General features: G+C 39.7%; 1 protein-coding gene across 6 annotated transcripts in view; it reads left to right on the top strand.

The window, feature by feature from the left end:
- Window positions 1-22,851, top strand: part of MKLN1 (muskelin 1) — a 94,548-nt gene extending 71,697 nt beyond the window's left edge. For 5 of the 6 annotated variants that reach the window (XM_085546338.1, XM_015862503.3, XM_085546378.1 and 2 more), the window contains 6 exons: window positions 6,211-6,358; window positions 7,378-7,492; window positions 10,440-10,579; window positions 12,676-12,778; window positions 19,426-19,480; window positions 21,285-22,851. In XM_085546338.1, coding sequence (XP_085402464.1) covers window positions 6,211-6,358; window positions 7,378-7,492; window positions 10,440-10,579; window positions 12,676-12,778; window positions 19,426-19,480; window positions 21,285-21,406 — 683 coding nt within the window. In that variant the 3' untranslated portion in view covers window positions 21,407-22,851. Of the gene's footprint in view, window positions 1-5,277; window positions 5,435-6,210; window positions 6,359-7,377; window positions 7,493-10,439; window positions 10,580-12,675; window positions 12,779-19,425; window positions 19,481-21,284 lie in introns of all 6 variants that reach the window. The other variant, XR_014945694.1, reaches the window with a different exon arrangement.
- The last annotated feature ends 257 nt before the right edge of the window (window positions 22,852-23,108 follow it).

Here is a 23,108-nt window from a genome sequence, read left to right as displayed (position 1 = left end):
ATTTCCGTTGTGATAACGAGTCTAATAAGAACAAAGGCACTAGTGATGAAATTGGAGTACATATAGTATGATTGAAGAGCAGAGCATGTGGTTAAAGAAGAGGCAGGAGTATGCATGTTGATAGACGAACCCTTTTAGAGCAGTTAAATTGCAAGTTAGACTTGCAATTATTCGTAGGGGGAAAATGAAAACTAAACAAACAGCCCCCAAAAAGTCAAACAAGGCAAAAATCCGAAATAACACAAGTCTCACAAGCCACACGTTTGTCTTAGACATACGTATGGATTAGAGATGTCACTGATGTCACGTCTTCAAAAGTTTATACTGACAGCTTGCCTGACTTGCTCAGCACACAGTGTATGATTAATCGTGGGCGGTCATTTCAGGTCCAGTGTAGCTGATGGGAGGGAGCACTTGTGGTCAAGGTTCCCGTGATAATCCTGTTTGGCTCTGACTCAGGTAGTGTGTCAGAGGGAGAATTTCCTGCTGCAGGAGAGCAGAGATCATCCTGTATCCAATGAATAACTAACAAAATCAAACAAGAGCAAGCCCTGTGTATTCTTATAGTTCTTTTTAATTGTGAAGTAGTTCTCAAGGACAAACTGTCTATATACATACATATATAATTAATAGATATATTAATTCCCTGTCAAATTTTCCTTGCTCTGCTCGGGCAGATGCTTGTTGGACATGGGAAATCACACATGTTCCAGAGCGGAGTATTCTTCAATAAGGACCACGGACAGAGGCGACAATGTAAAGCAAAAGCACTGCTGGAAAAACATTAATCAAAATAAAAAGCATAGTTTGGAGCCAGCTTGGACAATTGATCTACACGTCTCATTTTGATTTGCCTGTTTGACATACCTAACATGTTTTGTCCTGTCTGTCTTGCCAGTGGCCAGCATATCTTTTAACATGGCAGCACTTTTTTTGGTGATATACGCTATCTCTTGTGAGATGCTTATCTGAACCAATCTTAAAACACTTAGGTTTGTCTTTGAAGGTGAGGATGCTCAGCAGTCACCAAAACCTAAGAGTGCTCTGCAGGGAACACTTAGCAGAATTGCATTTGAATTTACTAAACGATCTGCTTTCTCCAAGATTTCTCATTGCTTGAGAGAACCTACTCACTGAACATCAGTGTTGCTCATTTGTTATTTTTTTGTTTCTGGTATAACAGCCAAACAGTTCACATGGTCTCCTTGGCTGGCTTCCAAACAGTCTCATCATGAAAAATCCAAGAGAATAATTATTATCTTGCTATGTCAACAGCAGGCCTGAATACTGTCTCTGTTGCTCTGCTCCATTAAAGTTCAGGAGGGGTGCTGCTTCAGCTTTATGAATTATAAGGAGTATGTAGCAACTTGCTGTCATACCACTTTCCCCTCCCCCCGGTTTTTACTTGCAGGATTATTCTAGATTCTGGTGAACAGCAGTAATGTGATGTAGTTTTCTCTGCTCTTTTAATCATGGGGTATCATGAGGAGGAGGATGCTTTCATCTCACTTGTAGCAAGATTTGCAGTAGCATGCTCTGAGGTAGTTGTAATTTAGCTGGCACTAAAGTGCTGTATCAATGAACTTGCTTCCCTTAGTGAATCCTTCCGAAGTGATTCTCAAACTAGGAGTTTCATATTACGTTTGCCTATTCTTTGTGTTCAGAGCATGTTTAAAAACTTGCTATAATTTCTTGTCCAGTAAGAAATGGGATTTAATTTCCAAACCTCTGTCTAGTATTATGAAATCCACCTCTATGTGAACTCCAGTTTATTGCTTTGCAAACTCTGCCTCTGTGTGAGAGCTCTGTTTTTCCTCTTGCTTAGATACTGGCAGCAGTCAACGTTGTGCATGAAACAACTGTAGCTGTTAGTACACGCAAGCCAGAAAATATTCAGCTTGTTGAAATGATCACTGTGATAAAAAACAAACTCTTTAGGTGTGGATTATACTAATGGGAGCATATCCGTTGCATGATTAGGTGTCACTTTTCTAGAAGACTGAATTGACACTGTACATGGTTACTCAGCATTCTAGCAGAGCTTTGTCAGGAATTACATTGTTTGCTCTGAAAGTACCACTTCCTACTTATTTCCTACACTACAACAGATAGAAGGAGCACAATAACGCTATCTGATAGAGCAAATTCTTGACTACAAAGCACAATTTTTCAGCATGGTCACCACTGTTAGCTGTATATTGGAAGTGACTGTTTCACAGTTGCTGTGACAGAGTCATTGCTGAAGGGTGCCACCCACTGCCTCACTGTGCTTGTATACACTGTGCTTGTGTTCAGCAAGCGTCGATGAATGTCGATGGGTGTGATTTATTTTTTTCGTATAGAGGAATTCAGTGGCACACTTTTGCTTCATATGCACTTCCATGACAGATGCCATTCTGTCAGACTGCCCCTCCACTGCCATCTGTCAAGCTGCAACAAAGTGTTAAGTGTTTGAAGGCTCAGCATCTACTGACATACCACCAACCTGATGGGCTGACAAAATAAGAGGCATTACTTTCAGAGCAGCCCTCATACTGTTTGTTTTGAGTGCAGCCAGTTACGTAACTCAAGGCCTGGTTAGCTGTTTATTCGAATACAGAGGCTGTAAGTTTTTTGTTTTTCCTCGATAAAACTAAAATGCCAAGTTTAGGAGAGAGGATTCAGTTCCCTTGCTTTTCAATTAGTTATTGTTCGTATTAGTTACTGTCTGTGCTGGAGCAGTTAACGAGACTATGGGGAAAAAGGTGCAGTAGCACATGAAAAATACTCACTTTCTTCTGGACGTGCTTTTGGTTTTGCGTTCTGTTTAGCAGTTTCTTTGCACAGCTTTTCCTCTTCAATCTGTGATGTACTGTCATAGTGATATCAGCTTGGCTTCTATGCAGCGGGCCAGTGTCGTGTTCAAAACATCCAGCCCTCCATTGCCAGCTGCTGTTTTGTCCTTCGAGCTGTCTGCCTGCAGCTGATCCGAGTGATAGTGGGGCCAGAGAGAAACTCCAGACTGCATGAAATCAGTGGAGCTTTGCTCCAGAGCTGATTTACATCTACTTCTGCAGAGGAGCACAAGAGTGAGGGATCTTCCGTGCAGCTCTGAGTGCTTTATGTACTTGGATCCAGTACATTGCAAATATTAGCTCTCCAAGTCCGCTGGCATTACTGTCTGATTCTCATCCCATGTTGTTTATGACTTTTAACTGACTCTTAAAAATATATAATTACTAAAATAATAAACAAACAACAAAAAAGATTGCACCAACACCAAAAACAACAAAAAAAGATCCTAAACAATCTGTTACTGACATAAATTCAATTTAACGTCTTGCATGTGAAATTTAATTTCCGTCCCAAAGTATGTTTTATTAGTTAAATATCACAAGGGTTTACAGCCGTTGTCCCTCTCTAATATGCTGACCTCAATCATTTGAATTATGTCCAGTGCTGACTGCAAGCCGGCTGCACTTGGAAATGATGCTCTCTTACCCCCTAGTGGCAGCGTTTGTCAGTCATGATGATTTTATGTAGCCCCTTGCGCTGTCAAGGATTGGAGTTTATAGACAAGCATCTCTGATGTTTCTATTGTAAAATATCACACCATCTCCTAGTTTGCCTTATGTCCTTTTTGGGTTATTTTGAGGGCCCTGTTCACCAAATCTATCATGCTTTTTTTTCCCTCACATTATATTGCACCTATCTTTCTTATGTCTTGGGCAGAAGGTTAGCTGTCAGCTTCCTATGTGTTGTGTGCTTCGTCTCGTATAGCATCTGCTTAATTACATAGGTCAGAGTTGATGCAAGTTGCTCCTCATCTTCAGTCCCTACTAAACGCAGTTTATATTTTTGGATATAAATTTTCTGCATTTAGTCTCAAGAGTAGGCCAACATATCACTGTGAGGAGCTTGGAATTTAGTTTTAATTGCAGTTTACTGCACGTGAATCCTATTTTATTTCCAAGAAATAAACAAAAAACTGTGGAACTTCTCCCTCTTTCATGATATAAATAATAACTTCAGCTTCAGGAAATCAAGCATGAGCTATATACAGAACACATTTAATATTTCAGGAGGGGTGAGACTTCCATAGACAAGTTTCATATACTTTCTGTATCGGTGATAATATGCTAACCATATTCCTCATGATTATAATAATTTTCATTTCAGTGAGCCTAGGATATTAATGCTCTGAAGATTTGCATGCTTTTTTTTCTAATAACCCAACATGGCCTTGAATGTTAAAAGCAGCAGATAGGGTCGTGAAGGCATTTTCCGTCTACATTAGCATTGTTGATCAAATTTAGATGCCTCTCGCTAGAAATATCTCACATGCGCCTTGGACTGAATCCTTTTGGGTCAATGATTCAGTCCCTGACAATGCAAAAAGACATACCATATGATATTTTTCAAAAATTAGTCATTAATTGTCTTTTTTGCTGTCAGTTTCCTCATTGGGTGACTTTCACAGTCCTCCTTAGACTTGGTCTAGAAACTTGCTCGTGGGTTACCAATAAAGCAAATCATAAAGTTGTTCTAGATCGAGCGTTGTTCCCTGCTTTTCTTTTCTCCTTTGCTCTCTACCCATTTGCTTACAAACTGGATGACCTTTCCTTTGAAACTTCATGGCAAAACAGAGGTCAAAATAGGCGGGTTTATGGTGATGAAGGCTTGAAAGGCTCTGCCTCGTGCTTTTCCATAAAAGCAATAAGCCAGAATTTGGTTGACAGGGCTCTAAAAATGACTTACCGGTATATATTTCAGTTCCTACTTACATTTAAATGAAAGGTAATCATTTTTAAGAGATGTTTGCTTTTCAGTGTTGCTAAACATTTTGGTAACGCTTTTCTGCCTAGGATTTTCAAATTGACGTTTATTACTTTCCTAGTGTACCACATGAAAACAGCAAAGAATGAGATGCAGGTCTATTAGAGAATAGGTTTACAAAACACTGCTTTGTGTGTTCTTGAAAAGCAAAATTAAATGGCGTTATTAGCACAGGTCTTGTTTTCTAGGCTGTGTAGTTAATTGCAGGGAAGAATTTGCAAAATACAAGAGTTCTGAGAATTTTTCATGCCAAAATCTTGATTGAAATCCAGGAACCTTTACCAGCCTTTGTAAACTGACCCAGAAAGAGAAATGAGACAAACAGGATCTGTAAACAAAGATCACGTGTTTTTCGCAAATACATTTTGGAAGGATGGTTGCCTAGGGAAACAGGAAATGGGAATTATACAACAAACAAAAAGGACTGCCAAGCAAATTTGCTGACCTTTTTTTTTCTTTCAGGGAATTATGATGAAAACTGTTGGAATCCTCAGTATTTAAATGTACTTCTAAATCTGAAGGTGGAACAGAAGAGTAGCATAGCAATTATACCACAGCCATACAGGAAATAAAGAAAACTTCCTTGAAATATTTGTCCTAAAGAAAACTATGCAAGACTGTGAGCTGTGTGATCATAAGTTTATCTTGATTTTTTTTTCTTTTTTTTTGAGCTTTCAAGCTCAATTAAATATTGGGGAATCAATGCTTCCTTTTACGTGATGAGATAATGACAAAATCATTCCATTTTTATCTTGCAAATATATAGTCTAGCTCTGTTGCAATGCAGCTTTCTTCTCATTTTTGAGGGCAGCAGTTTTTCACACCTTGTCTATGCTTTTCTCTAGGAAACAGCAGCTCTCAGGATGGTGTTTAATATGCTTCCAGGTATCACAAATAAGGGAATAAGAGAATTTGTACAGGACTTGTTCTTAGTGGAGAAGAAAATCAACCTTTGGGCAGTGTTTCTTCCTCTCATCTCTCTAATGTGACTTTGGAGGGCACATGTGAGGAGCGAGTGTTTTACTTAGCAACTTCTACATAGCTCCTGTTTAGAGATGCTTCAGTTTTAAGTGGTGGTAAATAACAAGAATGCTGTGGAAAATAGAAAATACTGGGTTCACCTGGTTTTATATGAAAGTTGAAGAGGTGAAAGTACTTAAAAAACAGAAGATAGGGATAATAAATAGCAAGGTTGAACTGAAGATACTCTTCATCCAGAATACTGAGAAGGTAGTTGAATAAAATCTTGTGCCTGTACCGTGGATATTAGAATATCCCACTATTCCTCTCTTAGAAGTTCATAGAGAGGATAATGCTTTTATCTGATGCTTGGATCCTTTCCTGTATCCTCCTTTATTTTTAGCCTTCAACTTATTATTTTCTTTCTTTTGTCAGTTCCAATGACAGGTTTCACTCAAAGGGCTACCATCGATCCAGAACTGAATGAAATCCATGTCTTGTCCGGGCTCAGTAAAGATAAGGAGAAGCGGGAAGAGAATGTAAGGAATTCTTTCTGGATTTATGACATTGTGAGAAACAGCTGGTAAGTCAATTAAAGGGGAAAACTTCCAACTTCTACAATGATTTCTTTAGACAGCAGTCTTTATCACAGTCATGCTTACCAAGTAACTATGTAATAATTTATAACTATGCACTGGTAATCTTGAAGACTCAGTTCCTTTCAGGTTTTCTTTCCCAATGTATTTAGAAAGCCATTTGAAGGGAGGAAACTGTTCTTCCTTCACTGGAGACAGGTGGGAAATGGGGGAAGAAGTAAGGGCTTATATGAAGTTTTTCCTGTAGGAAATGTTCAAGGTAAAAAAACATTTTCCTAATTCCCCGCTGGACCCTCCCCTGACAGATCCATGCTATTCCCTCTGGCCTTGTTACTGTCACCAGTTCTTGCAAGGAGATGTAGGTTGCTATGGGGCCTTCCCTCAGCCTTCTATGCCCTGGGCTGAAGAACTTTGGTTTTGGACCTCAGCTGTTCCTTGTACTTCTTGTCCTCTGGGCCCTTTCCTATCTTTGTAGCTCTCTTTGGATGCTCTTTTAAGAGTTTATGTCCTTCTTATATTGTGACATCCAAACTTCACCCTGTGGTTGAGCCGAGACCACACAGTGCAGAGCAGAGAAGGACAATCCTTTACCTCACCTGGCTGGCAGTGCTGGGCCTTATGGACCCCAGGGTATGTTTTCCAGGGCACATTACTGATCTAGATTCAAGCTACTATCAACTAGAACCCCCAGCTCCCTTTCTGTGGGACTACTCTCCAAGCCTATCATCCTCAGTCTATGAATATCCAGAGTTGCTCTATCCTAGTTGCAGAATCTAGCGCTTGCTGTTGTCAAACTTTATGCACTTGGCAATTCCCCTGTCCAGTTTGTCAAGGTCTCTCTGTAAGACCTCCAGTTGGAAACAAAACAAAACAAAAAAGTCAGTGAGGGAAAGAGATTAGTGATTAAAATGGTACTTTTGCTAAAGTTTGTGATCTAGATTTCCCTCATCCCTACTGTATGCAAAATACTATCCTATTAATCAGTACTTATTGTCATATATTTTAGGTCTTGTGTCTATAAAAATGACCAAGCAGCCAAAGAAAATCCAGGTAAAAGTCTTCAGGAAGAAGAGCCCTGCCCAAGATTTGCCCATCAACTGGTTTACGATGAGCTGCACAAGGTATGAGAGTCTAAATACATAGACAGTAATTTTATTTTTGCTGTTTATCCAGTGTTAGTTGCTTCTTCAGAGATAGTACAATGAAAATATTGCCTGTTTGGTGGTAACTGTTTTGGATTACTCAGCTAACGCATTAATGTGTTTTGAAATGAGCTGTACTTTTCCCTCTTATGGATAGCTCCTACAAACAATGCAGGTTTGTCAAGTGGCAAGCTACTGGCTTCTCTTGTGCTTGAGAGCACCTGCAGCTTTGTACATTATCTTCAGGGACTTCAGCTCAAAACCTCTTGGAGTTGTTTCTTTAGTTTAGCTGTTGCGTTCATCCCTCCAAATACTCCCAGACCATTAACATTTCTATAAGAAATGTTGGCAATGTCATTGTTCTCTTCTCTCTTGTTGGGAATGTTTTTCTCTTGAGAACTCCTTGGCAGGGTGACATGAAATAAAGCCCTGGTGGGAAGGGGTACCCAAAAAAGATGGTCATTATTCATGGAACATCTCCTCCAAGCGCAGAAGCATTGCATTGCAAGAAAAAGGAAGGCAGGCAAGAATGCCAGTGGGCCATCATGGATCAACAAGGAGCTCCTGGATTTACTTAAGCTAAAAAAGGAAGTCTGTAGGGAGTGGAAGCAGGACTGGGTTACCTGGGGCGACTATGAAGATGTTGGCAGAGCCAAGGATCAGGTTAAGAAAGCTAAAACCACATATAATTAAATCTAGCCAGGGACATAAAGGGGAACAAGAAAAAAATCTTCAGATATATCAGTGATAAAATAAAGGACAGGGAAGATGTAGGCCCTCTCTGTAAGGAGACTGGAGATCTTCTCTGCAGAGCTCCTTTCCAGCAGGTCATGCCCCCATCCTGTACTGATATTTGTGGTTATTCCTTCCCAGGTGCAAGACTTTACACTTGCTTTTGTTAAACCTCATCTAGTTTATTGCTGCCCAGCTCTCTGGTCCATCCAGGTCTTGCTGAATGGCAGCACAGCCTTCAGTCTATAGGAGGCCTATAGGAAAGTTGTGGGGGAAAGGTCATGTTGTACTTAAAATTGTTCATAACGTATACATGAGTGATGAGCAGATTTAGGTCTTTATGCATGTTAACGCAAACCCAGCGATTACGTTACTGTAACTTTGTTAACCTATGAATTTAAATCGTGGTGACAAATTCACATCAACTTTCAAGGATGCGATTAAACTGTTTCTAAAATTGGTTTGTTTAGTGTGAAACAGCCTAAAATGGTAGAGATAAATCTAATTTATGTTTTTAGTTCCATAGTATGCTAATTAAATTTGGAAAAGCTTGCAGATGGAAGGGGAAGTTTAAGGAGGAATAGGTGCAGCTCCTGTATGGCAATGTTATCTTTTGACTTCACTGAGCGTGTTAATGATAGATTATAAATACTGATCTACCCTTAATTGTTTATTTCTAATGTGTAAGGTATGAGATTGAGAGTAGAATTTTGTAAGTTATTGTGAAAGTTGCTAAATTGTGGCAGTTGCTCAGCGTTATCCGAAGAGCTGTTTGATGTGCTTGTTTTGAAGAGCCTTTATTTTTAGAAACCTCTGTTCAAATGACCTTTCTACATTCCTCTCAATATAAATAAGGAGAGCCTCCATCAGTAGGATGTAGAATACATTGTTTTGAGTGATTATTTTTAAAGCTGTGGAGATAAGTAGCCTATTAAACTTCTTGAAACTCAGTATTTGAAGACCCTTTGTCATGGTTAGTATCAGCAATTTAGAGCCTGAAATATGAAATGATGTGAAGGGGGTAAAAAAGTGAAGAAATACAGTCCTCTTTGCTCTCTTTCTCTTCTCTCTGTCTAGCCTTGCATTTCAAAGTTGCCATATTCTGAAAGTATCCGAAGCTCTACTTGAGTCTACTTCATTTGAGCTACCTTCAACAAAATGATTTTTACATACTGCATTCAGTGTTTCCAGGGTTGGTCCCTCTGCATTACTAGAACTCTTGAACATGATCAACTGTTGAGAACGGTTTTTCTCAACTCTTTAACACTGTAGTTATCCCTTTTTATTTTAATTCCTCCTTTGTGCCCAGGTAGTGCATCAAATACCTTTCAGCTAGGCTGTCATATTCAGGTGAGCTAAGTCTGCCCTTCCAGAGACAGTGGAAATAAATTCGTCTTGCAGAGAAAAATAAGATTTGGGAGCTTCCAGAGCATGTAGGGACACAGATCTATTGCGTCATCTCCCGAGATTGTGCTGGACACTGGGCTAATTGTCACTTCATTTTGAGCATCTTTGGGACTTTCCCCTGTTCCCTTTTCCAGGGGCCCTTGTGTTTGGAGAACACTGTGGTCTTCTCTGCCTCAAGAAGGCGACTACTTATCTGAGCTGTAATGCCTTCAGCGCCATGTCTTCATCAACAGTACTTTGACTGGAGTTAAGAATATTAATCCAGAAAGTTCATTTTTTTCAGAGTCTTACTTACAAGCATAGGTATTTCTTCTTTCAAGAGTCTGATTGCTGGAGTAATCTCAATTATATATATGGTCTGCTTGACCTAAATAGAGACCTCTTACAGATATTGAGGCACCTTAATTTTGCTTGTTCTGTGGTGGTGATAATTTGGTGTCTTTGAGGACAAGATTTGAAAAGAGGCTTGTAATCCATCAGTTTGAGTATTGTTTGCGCTAAGTAATTTGAACAGGGCAACAAGAATTGGATGAGATCCTCTTCTGCTCATGTTATCTACTCAAAGATTTATCGTGCTTGTAAGTTTTTCCTAAAGAAAGAGATTGCCTGGTCTATGGATGTCTTATTATCTTACATTTTAAGTGCTTTAAGATAACCTCATTTTCTAAAGGATAAAGTGAGGGTAATAAAGCTCATAATAAGTTGGAGGAGCTTGTCCAAAAGAGAGAGAGTGTCAGTGTCTAATGACTATGTATAAACAGTTAAACTTCTTGGTCTTCCTCTATAGGTTCATTATTTATTTGGAGGAAATCCTGGCAAGTCCTGCTCTCCAAAGATGAGATTAGATGATTTCTGGTCTCTGAAGCTCTGTCGACCTTCAAAGGAATATCTGCTAAGACACTGCAAATACCTCATAAGGAAGCACAGGTATAGAAACAAAAGATGTTCTGCAGTTTTCTTTTCAAAAGTCTCTCTAAGTTTTATCATCTTTAAACATCTCTCTGTATGTATCCTGTAAATGTTTTAATTCACCGATTATATGGCGATCTGCAAATTTCCTGTTTATTTATAGTTAAGAAAAAAATAGTTTAATATTAAAAGCTGTCGGGCAAATCTAAATGGCAAAATTGTAATCATTTACTTCGCTCTGGTTTTATGATGTTATTCTGAAGCTAAAATAAGTCTTGACTATCGTGTGGGGATTTGTGGAGAATTTTTAGGTTTCCTCTTCACTCTGCTGCTCATCAACATGTGTACTGTCACCTCCCAAGGAAATAGAGTATGTTTTTAAAGCAGTGTGCTAGGAGATAGTGACAGCTCACAAGGATGTTAATCAAGTCTGGGGGCTGAACTCCTTTGCACATGTGAGACTTTTCTGTAGTGAGGTCATCAGTGTTTCTCTTTCAGAATCACTTGAAAGATCTCGCTTATGGGGAATTCAGCTGCACTGTGATACTTGCACTCTGGATGTTTCAGAGCTACCTTATATTTGCTACTCAAGCAAACAGCTTTTCAATATCAAGCTCGTGGTGTTGCCTTAAGCTATAAATTGTAACAGTTAAAGAGTCCTTCAAGGTTCAGCAAATGATTTGAAGCCAATAGAGATATCTTCTTTCTGCATTCTTGATGAGAATACTTTGGTTCTGCCAAGAGCTGGAGGTCGAGGGTCAGTTTTTCCTTTTTTCTTTTAGACTTACGAGGTAGCAAGCCAATTGCTGCAGGAGACTTGCTGGGGTGAGGCCTTTTGCAGGTTAGCAATGCAATATTTGTGAATACCTAGAAGAACAAATCAAAATCTTGCCAGTAATCTGGGAGGTTTACTAACCACTGTGGTTGTATGCAAATACAGCTGTACTGCCTCCAGAAACAACTCTGGGTTACATGTTTTCACTTGATTAAGTTTCACTCAAAGAAAACATTGCTACATATCCTCTGGCAGAAGCTCGGATGTTACGCACTGTGTTCCAGTTTCTTGGTGTACATCAGGGAACCAAACATACCAGCTAGGAACTGGTATATTAGCTGCTTTGCTGGAGCTTTCTGGACTGTGGCAACATCATCTGAGAGTATCTGCGTGACTGGTTGGAAGAAGTAATGTTTAATTACCAAATTGTTTTGTAAATTAGGTAACAGTCATAATCTTTTCTTTCTGGGACTTAAGTGGCTTGCATCTTGAGATGAACTGAAAATTCAAATTACAGATGTCCATTGCTACAGGTCAGGTAGTTTGAGATCTATTCAGTGTGACTTACAAATAAAAGACCTCGTGTTCTTTTATGACATTTGATATATGGCTGTTAAGTAACTGGGAACGTAGTTTTAAAGGTTCTCGTCGTTGGAATCTAGAATTATCTGAGCTATTTTCATGGGAAGACTTGATAACTGTTAGTGATTTAGGAGGCAACAGAGTATAATACTGCACTCAGCAGATAGATGGTAGGAGGAAAATAGATAATTTTAAACCTCATCATTTTTAGACTTATTTACCCAATTCAGTTCTCTAGGGAAGCAGCTCCTCCTTGAGAGTGCTGAGCCCATAATCTTGTTCTGGCTGTATGTGTTTCTTCAGGAATTTGCAGCAGTTAATGTTTCCCCTTATTAAAAGAAAATGAGAAAATAATGGTGATGAGGCATAGCCAAATTTTACATTTATATGCTCTTTCCAAAGGTGGATTGTCAGGGTCCTGTTGCCATTGAATCTGAGGACTTTTGTTCCTACTGTTCCTTCTTGTGATGTCTGTTAGAAGCGGGGAGCATTCTTCATCTTTCATTTTAGTCAGGCTTCTGTTCAGTCGGGAATGTAAATAACCTTTACACCCCTCCAAAAAAAACCACGTTTCTGCTGTGTTTCAGTCTGCCTTAACAGCACATAACCTGGCAAATGTGATGTTGAGCTGCCATTAATGCTGTACTGTTTGGAAGTATTTGTCTAAATGTTTTGTAGGCTCTGCTCTATGTAGAAATAGCTGTATTTAGTCCTGAAGAACGTAGCCGCACTTAAGATTTCTATCTCCTCTTTGCAGGTTTGAAGAAAAAGCTCAGACTGATCCCCTTAGTGCACTGAAGTACCTACAGAATGATTTGTATGTAACTGTGGATCACTCAGACCCTGAGGAGACAAAAGAGGTAATGAACAATCCTTGTCCTAGTTATAAAGAAATATGAACTGTGCTTTCACATTCTAGCACAGATATTAAGTTTCTTAAATTTTGTTTATATTCAGTTTGAAAAGCTCAACTAGAGCGTGATACTTCACTGTATCATATTTTCTCCACACGGAAGATCATACTACATTAGAAACAGCCATTTTACAACTGTGTGTCCAGATAAAATAGGATTTCTGCTTGTAATAGTGAGGACTAAGCCTTTGTTCTATTTCCAGCATACTTGTGTGTATTTTGGGAACTTTAATTGAAACGTAAACTCTCTGAAATGTCACGAGTCTGTGGTTGGTTGTGTGGTGGTGGGGAAATAAAACACCTATTCACTTTGCATTTTGGCTTGTCAATATCCAAATAGCTTGGGGATAGAAAGAGGTTTCCTTCTACATTGCTGCAAGCAGATTTCATATATACATTGCTTGCTAACCTTAAAACTCTTATTTCTTCTGCATTTTTAATATTCTCTAGTAGACTTGTTCTTTGATTTCTTCTAGGAATTTGCTCCCATTTCCTTTTTTGATTCCTTTACTGCAGTATGTGTCACTTCACAAAATGAATTAAAGAAATAGTGTGAAGTATTAGATAAGTTATAAGAGATATTTCCTGTAGTTTGTGGGGCTTTGCCAATTATGCCTATTTTAAATGTGATAGCACTTTTACCTTCTTATTTGAACCTGTAATAACCAATAACATGAAATAACAATTCCGTTGCTTGCTTTTCAAGTTCTCTGCCATCTCACTCTGCAGGACATGAAACTGTCCTGTGTTCTCTACTTTCCCTTTCTGTCTGTGGTATATCTGTGTTCTAGAAATCTGTGAAAGCTGTGTGTGTGTTTGGCCAGCTTCTCCTAAATAATAATAAAGGTTTGACAGTGCACGCTAGTATTCTGCACGCTAATGATCATAGAATAATAAAATGAGCTGGAAGGGACCTTAAAAGATCATCAAGTTCCAGCTCCTTTGCTGCCTGCCAACTACTAGATGAAGTACTGGACCAGATTGCACAGAGCCCCCATCCAACATGGCCTTAAACACATCCAGGAAAGGGGACTCCATAACCTCTCTGGACAAGCTCCAGCACCTCACTGCTCTCTTAGTGAAAAACTTCCCTCTGACATCTCATCTAAACCATCCCTCCTTTAGTTTAAAACTATTCCCCCTTGTCCTATCATCATCTGAGTTGTTTTCCTTCCTGCTTTAAATCTCTCTTTAAATACTGGAAGGCCATAATGAGGTCTTCCGGCAATCTCCTCTTCTAAGCATATAAGCTCAAATAGAATGAGCCATATAAGTGAATATGTGTTGAACCCTTTCCTTTCTCCACAGGCCTAATGCCTGATCCAAGAAAAAATTCAATAGCTACTGTGTAGGTCTGCCAAATCATTGCATCCCATTCAGCAGAATGAGAGCTTCGATTCCTGTGGTGTCTGAAAATTATTTAACAAATTCCAGGAGGTTTTTTGTTTGTTTGTTTTGCAAATTTTGCTGATCACAAAGCTTTAATTTGTAAAGCTTTTTACGCTAGGACAGATCTGCTGGGTCAGAGGCTTAGAGCCAGCCACTGCACTGGTAGTAACTGGGTGTATTTCCAGTTGACGTCAATTTACCTTCCGGTTATCGCATTGAGTTGGCTTTTTGCTCTGGCATTACATCTTCAAATAGCTCTTGTGCTTTCCAGAGGACTGACGCAGGCTTTTTGGATTCCATATCAAATGGCAAGCAGCAATTTGATTGTTTATCTCAGCACAGACACCTACGTACTCTGTCTTTATTTGTAGTTGAGAAATTGAGAGCTGTGTATCTGATTGGTTTGTTCTGTGCGGACTGCAACCAGTGAACACTGTAAGGCTTCTAAGGATGGCAGATTTTAAAGGAATTAGTTTCTCTTTTCTGTGTTGTTCTCCCTCTCCGTAGGACTACTCTTAATTTTGGAAAGGAGCAAAATGAGTTTTATCCTTGACTATTTTACAGTTTTAGAGACTGGTATGGTAGTACACGAAGGATTTCACTTCAGGGTAAGGCTTACTTGTTTTATAATAGAAGTAATTTTTTTCAATCTTCGTTAGGCAAGTCTCTTCAGCTGTTTTGAGTTGAATGCCAAAGAAAATAAACAGGCTGTTCTCAAAACTTACTTTGGCATTAGTAACCAATTTTGTTTAAAGTAGCGTGAATGATTGACATTAGGAACATACCTCAGTTTTTCCTTCCTTTGTTGTGAACTTCAGCAACGTTCATGGGATGATAGTTTTACTTCCTTTTTATTATTACTGTTATTACACAGTGAAGCTGTAGATGCCTGCTAGCAGGTGGGCATCTCATAGGTGCTTATTTTAATAGTCGTAGGCTATATGCCAACTATATTTCTGCTGTTGCCTGCAATTGCAGGTCTAGTTCTCTTTAACTGTGTTTCTGCTTGAAATCACTTAAACTTCTTCATTTCAGCATTTTCAGATCAGTGAATCTTTTTTGTGACACTGTGTTCAAGGAGAGTAAATCCCCAGAGCACATTGAAGTCTATCTGTGCATCCTAGTTCATTAGGAGATGAAAGTTGTGTAAAAGACTGACACTGGGAGTTCTTGACTTTGGAAAGAAAAATCTGCCAGAACAGATGTTCTGTTTCATATACGACTAGATGTGCATTTAGTGGTATATTTTTCCCCCTTAATTGAAGCTTTTTCCCCTCATTTAAGCTTATAAAGACATAAGGGTGATAGAAACAGGAATTCAGGATGAATTCCAAGTACTTTAGTTATGTATCAAGAAAAAAACGGATGTGACTAAAGCATAAAATCATCAAGGAAACACAATTAGCTTTGTGTGTGATCAGCTGAACACTGGAGTGATCAAACCCAAAACATCACTGCTGCTTTACTTAGCAGTCTGTAGAGGAAATGAAGAGCCTACAAAAAAATGACCAGTGCTGCCCAAGTAGAACAAGGCCATTTTTGACCATGAGACTGAGATTTTCCTAGCTTGGAAGAAGAAACTTTGGAGAAGAAACTTAAGCTTGCCCAAACGTAGGTACCAAGTGCAAGTAAAAGCTGAAATCTGTTTTTCTTGGACTATGGTAGGGAAAAGAAACAAGAACCTGGAGGCCACAGTTTGAGGCCTGGCTAATTTGTAGCCTGAGGCTGGAGGCCCCTGTTCAAGGCTGCTTTATACTTTCAATTCTTTAGAGATTTTCTTTAAAAAAATAAAATAAAAAATTGCCAGATAAAAGCCAGCAGAGCCCAAAAGTATTGTTTAGGTCTACATTTGAGTGAAATTTCTGGGAAAATTTAAGACCAAATAGGAAAAATAGTTCTTGGAAGGAGCTAAGAAAAGCATGCTTCTGTTCTTCGTGTCCCGCTGTGATTCTTTGTAAAGCCTCAGGCTCTGAGTGCTGCAGGAGCAGAGGTTTTGGAGCCAAGGAGCCTTTGAAATAAGTGTTCAACCCTCCCAGACTTCAGCTTGTGACAGCTCCATCCTCAAGCAGTGTAGGCCTCTTGTTCCTTCTTTGTGCCTACACTACGAGGCGCCATCCCAACAGAGTCAGCTTCTTTGTACCGTAATCTGAGTACTCAGCTGCAGACCTTCTGGAGGAGGAATTACATCTAACTTGTACATCCCCTCAGTTATCCCAAACATACTGATCTTCCTTTTGTGCAGCAGATATACTAAAACCTATGTGGGTTGTCACATAGTGGAACTGTTGTTTTGCATTAGGTAGAAACCTAGGTGAAGCATGTAAAACTGATTAAAGAATGGTAATACTGGAAACATGAAGAAGTTGGAAAATACTGGAATTAATATTAGTTATGAGGCCTAATTAGGCTCTTACCTGAAAATAGTTGTGGAACCTTCCATTAGATGTCTTATATGCCTATCTCTAAGGAACACTTACATTAGTTTATAAGGAGGATTGGATCTCTGAGGGAGAGCTTAATTGTGTAATGAAGTAAACTGTTGTATTTTGCATGGAGGCTTATTTTGGAGTAGATGAAGGCAGCGCGGTGAAGGGATTGTCAGAAGTAAATGGGTGGTGTCATGATTAAAGCAGTTGGATGCTTCTGCTGGATAACTGAGATCTGGTCCTGCCTCTGTAACGGAGCTGCTATGTGACATTAAGCAAATCACTTTTCCTAGATGGTCATTAATTGGCTCTTTCATTTTGGTACTGGATGCAGGAGGTCGGATGTGCAGTATGCTGAGGGCTTTCCTCAGAAGTATATGAAGTAGTTGTATTGGATATATGCTATAAATGGTGTGTAGGAGACATGGTCTTCACTTAGCAGTAGCAATCTTATGCATCGGGGGAAAAAACTGGGGGTCCATTTGGGAGAACATTATATGGTTAGCTGGTATTTTAATGCAAATATGGTGTGCCAGCATAAAGCTTCAGTGCTCTCCGTAATTGATGTTGATAATATACCTGCTTGACTTTTCTATCATGAAGTGCTTTTTAAGTGTGAAATGATACGTAAAATATCATTTTAAAGCAAAAGTATACACAACTCTCAAGGATAACTCTGCAGCAGTGGCATCAGTGAAGGAGAAAGGATACTCCTTTCCTCAGAGGCTAGAAAGGAACTCACAGCAGCAGAAATTCATCACTCAAAGTACGTAAAGAGTAGAATAGTTGGCGGAAGGTCTTTTCAACTGATTTTTGCTCTCAGTTCAGTGAGTTACTACCTGGATTGTGCTGTGGATTTGGCCAGTGGTTTTGTTGGAACTGTTGGAGCTATTTAGACTTGGTGTCTCTGTATGGATGTTACTGGTGCAGGGCCAAGCAAGTCTTACAAGTTTCACTTGCAGTGAAATACACATGTAGCAATGCAGTCCCTTCTGATTATGTGTAATCAAACCTCTCACTGAGAGTATTTAATCAACCTCATCCTCCTGTTCTGCAGTCTGTCAATTCTGTCTTCCCAACTAGTTCTTAAATATCTCTCTTGATCACTTCCTGTGATAGCCTCCACAAAGATCTGCAAGTTTATCCTGACACGCTGCAATCCTTACTTCAGACTGCTTTTTTTTCTTGATGGCAGATTGAATTTTGCTGAAGGCTTTCTTGTTCTTGCACTTAGTTGCGGGTTTACCTTTATGTAGATGCATTTTACATTTGCAACTCATTGCTCTTTCATCCTTGGGCATTCTTCTGTGGAGGCTGTGCAACCCTGACTCTTGGAACTGTATTGACAGAGCTTGGTTTTTAAACCACTTGATTTTTCTATTTTTTTCCTAATATGCTGATAATTGATATTGGACATTCAAAGTTTGTTGCTATATTGTAGATGAGAATTTGCAAGCCTCGGTAACAGTGGGAGTACTTGATTTACTTGAAGACCTGACTCCTTTTCATTCGTTTTCTTCTGCATTTGTTATTTTTGCGATGGGCTGACAGTGATCTATTACAGCTTGCAAATGTATTTTTGCAGTTCTGTTTTGTACGACTGGTTATTGCTAGGTTTGTTGATTTGCACTTGACCCTAGTGAATTGCATCTTCAGCCATCGCTATAGCCTGGATGAAACAAAAAAGCAGTCTGAAGTCTGTCTGCTGCCGTGCTGGCAGTATGAGTGTAGTGCAAGAGCTGTGAGCTGAATGAACGTGTCCTCTGCTTTCAGGCCAGACCCTGTTTCTCTTCTGTAATTCATGGTTCTGTTTTGATACTGAACCACTCATGGCTACCTCCAGTAAAGTTACTTGGCCTATATGTTATTCCCTGCTAGCTTAAGCTCAGTGATTCCTCACTAATTTACCTTAGGTATCATATAAAGGCAAATGAAGTCCTATGAAAGTCGAGATTAAAAAGAAAATGAGTTTCATGTCTCATCCCTGTGGCCTGCTGCCCTACTCTAGAAGAAATCAGATTGATGTGATACAACCTATTGCTAAGTCAGCATTGACTGCTACTTGTCGCCTTCTACATTGTTCCTCTATTTTTTTCCTTCTTGAAATTTAAACTAAACTGATCAGTATCTAATTTCTGGTGTTCTCCCCATTCCTTCCCTTTACATATTTTACCCTTCTTTGGGCCATATGGTATAAAGACATACAGAGAGGACACAGAGCATTGCAAGCCTTTAAGCGGTTAGCTCATTTTTTGAGCTTTGGTTCAACATTAGGAACAGAAAACAGCAGTGGGGCTGGAGAAAGCTAATATTCACTATCTGTCATTATGATATTAAGGGAGAATATGAATGTGATACTTAATCCACTTTTAATTCTGATATTCCCAAGCATGGAACCTTTTTTAAACTTTAAAAGACCTTGCCTCAAGCAAGCTTGTGGTACAAACTGTTCTGGCAATTCAGAAAGGTTATCAAAATGTAGAGCTTTTGGTGTGTTAAAACAGTTCACACTGTACTGTACCAATTACCCTTTCGATACTGGTTGGTCTAACTCAGACCTCTACAAGAAAACATTTAACTTGTGCTGCCAAGCTGTGTTGTTCACGTGAGTGCATTGCCCGCTGTTACTCATGTGCATGCAACAGTAGCTCTAAGGATTATGCAGCGAAAACCCAGCAACTCTAAAGCTGCTGTTTGTTGGTTGTTGGGTTGATATTTTTTTTGCCAGTGCATTTAATAACATTTTGTTTTCTTTCTTCTTCCACCTCCTGTTTTGCAGTTTCAGCTTCTTGCCTCAGCTTTATTTAAGTCTGGCTCGGATTTCACCACTCTCGGTGAGTATTGTGTATCAGAGGAATCGCATGAAGAATGTTCCCTCTCCTAAAGATCATTACTGTTTGTTTCTTCTGTGTGTATTTTCTTTTTAATATCATGCTTTTATGAGTATCACGAGCCTTTTTCAGTTTGAAAATGCATAGGCATTTTAAAGAGTATTACGACCAATGCCCAATGCCTTGAGCCCATATTTAAAACATCTGTCACCAGTGCTTTTAAATCCATGCCTCTGGGGATCATTTTGTGTCTCTTATTACATCTGATGCGTTACTGTTGCCCAGATAAACAGAAGCTTTGGTCAGGATCTCGTCACGTCACTTTGGAATCTCACAGCATGGCTGTGGCTCTGTTTGCTGGGATAACTGCAATTCCTGGAGTAGTTTGGTTCACTCTGTTCTTTGCAAAATGAGTATTTTGGGCAGGATGTCAAGAGTGAAGAAAGCAGTGGCATGTAGGTCTGAAAACAGGAGGCCTCAGCCAAAGCCGTAATTTGTTTCGCTATTCTATCCAGTTAACTGTGCTTTAAACAGTTCAGATATTAATCCTGGGCAAGCTATAGGAAGACTATTGGCGTAATTTGCATTCTTGTAACTGTGTTGCCAGCCAGCTGCTGGGCTCTGGCTGGGAGTGAGGATCGCTTTGGTTTTGACGAACCATGTAATTCCCAGTGGAAGGAATAGAGGGAAGGAAAAAGCTTTCATTATCTGCCCTGCTGGATGAAGAAGCCTTGCTGACTTTGGGGAGTGTTACCTAGTTGATGCTGTTGTTTTAAAATATGGTTTTTTAAGGGAAGTAAATGCGAGTTTCAGGGACGTGTTTTGCTTTTGCTTTTCCCCTCTCCTAGTTCTCAGTGCTCTGAAAGATGAGTTAGATTTTCCCACAGTAACACCACTGCATTTTACAATACAGTGCTGTATTCAGAGATTGGCTTTACAGATTGGAGGACACATGCATCAAGTGATGCTGCTATGATAAAACAACAACCAACCCCCCACCCTTCCCCTTGGTTTGATTAACATGTTTGACTTTGATTAACTGAGAAGTGAATTAAAAAGCATTCCTTCGAGATACCAGTGATTTGAGTAGTACAAAGCAAAGGAAATCGTTGTTTGCCTGATCTATTGTTCTTGCTGTTGATGGTTTTAAGTATAAGGATTTGGATAAACAGTGCTGCAGTGATAGACTAAACCCTCCTCTGTCAGGAGGAGGCACTTCACAAAATGATTTTGCAGGGACCCTGTGCCAGGATGCAGGCTGGGTCCGCAGTGCAGCCCAGCAATTAAAGAGCAGCTCTTGACTCCGGGACTCCTACCATCAGTAGAGCTTGTCTCATGAAAAACTGAGCAGTGTGAGCACCAGTTCTGGCTAAGGCAGTCATGAGATAATGAGGAGGGCCTGAGGACAGAAGAAATGAGGCACCAAATAAAAATAGCTACATGAATCTTATTTTCTGGGACATCAGAGCAGTCCCCTGAGGACTTTTGCTTCCCTCGTTTCTTCAGGACTGTCCGCAAACTTGACAGCTGTTTGCCTACCACTTTTTATGGCGTTTTGATTTCAGTGTTGGCTCGGGGTGACATGAACTCGATTTGCTTACATGCATACAGTAGTGGGATGAGAAGCTGGCAGCCTTGTTAGCATGATGCTATAGATGTTAGCTGGGCTTCAGTCAGGGAAAAAAACACAGCAGGTAGTTAACTTCTGTTTAGAATGGAAAGCTGGTGTATTCCACAGCTAAACCGAGCATTTAAAGTAGTAAGCACTGACTTGCTTTCCCTTTTTTTTTTTTTTTTCCTCCCCCAGGATTTTCAGATGTTGACCACACTTACGCGCAGAGAACTCAGCTGTTTGACACATTAGTCAACTTCTTTCCGGACAACATGACCCCTCCTAAAGGCAACTTGGTAGACCTCATCACGCTGTGACAGAGCAATCACTGGACATACGGAAGAGGGGAAAAGCATCCATTTTCAGTATTTTAATTTGTTTTTTTTTTACTGCATTGATTGACTGCTGGGATGAAGTTATATAGTAACCCCTAGGTGTTTGAAAGGGGTTTTATACTTGTATGGTGAATCCCTGAAGCTTTTCCCTTGGAGTAGGTTAATAAAAATGTAACTGACGTACTTCTGACTAAATATATATATATTTTTTCTGACATTGAATTTTGAGTTAGCAAACCTAAGGAGGAAAGAGAGGGGAGGAGAAAAAAATAAAACCCCATCGTGCAGTGAACGCTTTTCCCTCTAGAGGAAAATTGAGATTCGTGGGCTGTCTGGAATTAAAGATGATGGGTTTTATTTTGGGTTTCATGGGAAAGGGGGTGGTGGTTCTTTGCTCATTCGTAGCTAGTCATGATATATTGCTTTGTCCTACAAGTCCATCCTCAGCAGCTGAATAACTTGGCAGCAAGACACTGGCGTGTGTTGAGGTAATAGTAATATATGTGTCTTGAGTCTTGTAATCGCAGGGTGTCATGTGAAGGGAGCATGTGTTACAAATTGTCTGTCTTCTCTTCTGAGAACCCGGCTGGCAGCAGTGTCTGATTGCATTTGATATCTGTCTAAACCTAAATGCCTATCTTCCGTTCTCTGGAGCCTTCCACTTGGACCTGACGGTCACGTGGGAGCCTTGGAGAAACTGTCAGTAAACAGGAGTGCAGGGGTTGTCTGCCCAGGCTCCTTATCAGGGATCGCTCTGTTTCCAGTGCCATGCTCTCCTGATGAAAAACTCTGCAGGTCCTCACAACGCACTGACTGCAGAACTGGGTCTTCCACTCACTCACCCAACATCTGCAACCTGACTCCAGGTTGGGTGTAGGATTTCCGAAGCAGATTGTCTTCGTTTACATACACCTATGCTTCTGTGTGCATTTGTCAGTGTGTAAATGTAAAGAGGTTTGCTCCAAACAGCTTGTCTTCTGTTTGTGTAGTGCAGTTTCTTTACTTTAAAACGCATTTTAGACCTTGCTCTGAATGTGAAGGAGGCCTTTTAAGCATAAACTCCTTTAAAAAGCAAGCTGATGCATATGAATAGAAAATATATTCTTCTTTGCTGAAAGTCTTCTTTATAAATAAGGTAAGGGCTTGGTGCTGCACTATAAAGTGGAATGAAGGATACTCATACCAAGCATTAGCAGATTTTGCGTTCAGTGTCAATAAGCAATTCAATACAAAACTGTCTGATGTAAATACATATATGCAACTGCAAAACTTTATGTCCAGAAATGTTCGTGCCAGCAGGGTACCATTGCTGCACTCACTATGGCTACACGGCTCCTGTTGAACTTGATGGAAGTCCTGTGTGTGTGTGTGTGCAAAGATGATTTGAACTCTTGAAATAAAAGAGTTAGTGAAGTGTCTTTTCCAGAGCTTGAGTTGTCTGCTTGCTTTGATTGCATTGTATTGCCTCTTTAATCATGTTCTTTGTGCAACTTCCGTAGTTCTGCTATGTTAGAAATAAATTTTAAACCTCCATACTAGTGATTAATCACCCAGAAAGGAACAATGTGTTAGAGGTTGTGGGCTTTGCTTTGTCTTCAGGGAGGACTGTATAGATGCGGAGTTTTAAGTAACCTGTAACTTGAGACTGCTTAGAAATTGTATACTTCAGTGGTCAGCAAATCAG

Source organism: Coturnix japonica, chromosome 1, assembly GCF_054131305.1.
Source record: "Coturnix japonica strain WE chromosome 1, WE-NBRP24, whole genome shotgun sequence".
Taxonomy (NCBI): Eukaryota; Metazoa; Chordata; class Aves; order Galliformes; family Phasianidae; genus Coturnix; species Coturnix japonica.
The sequence above is the reverse complement of the archived record's forward strand: the minus strand, read 5'-3'. Positions and strand labels throughout refer to the sequence as shown.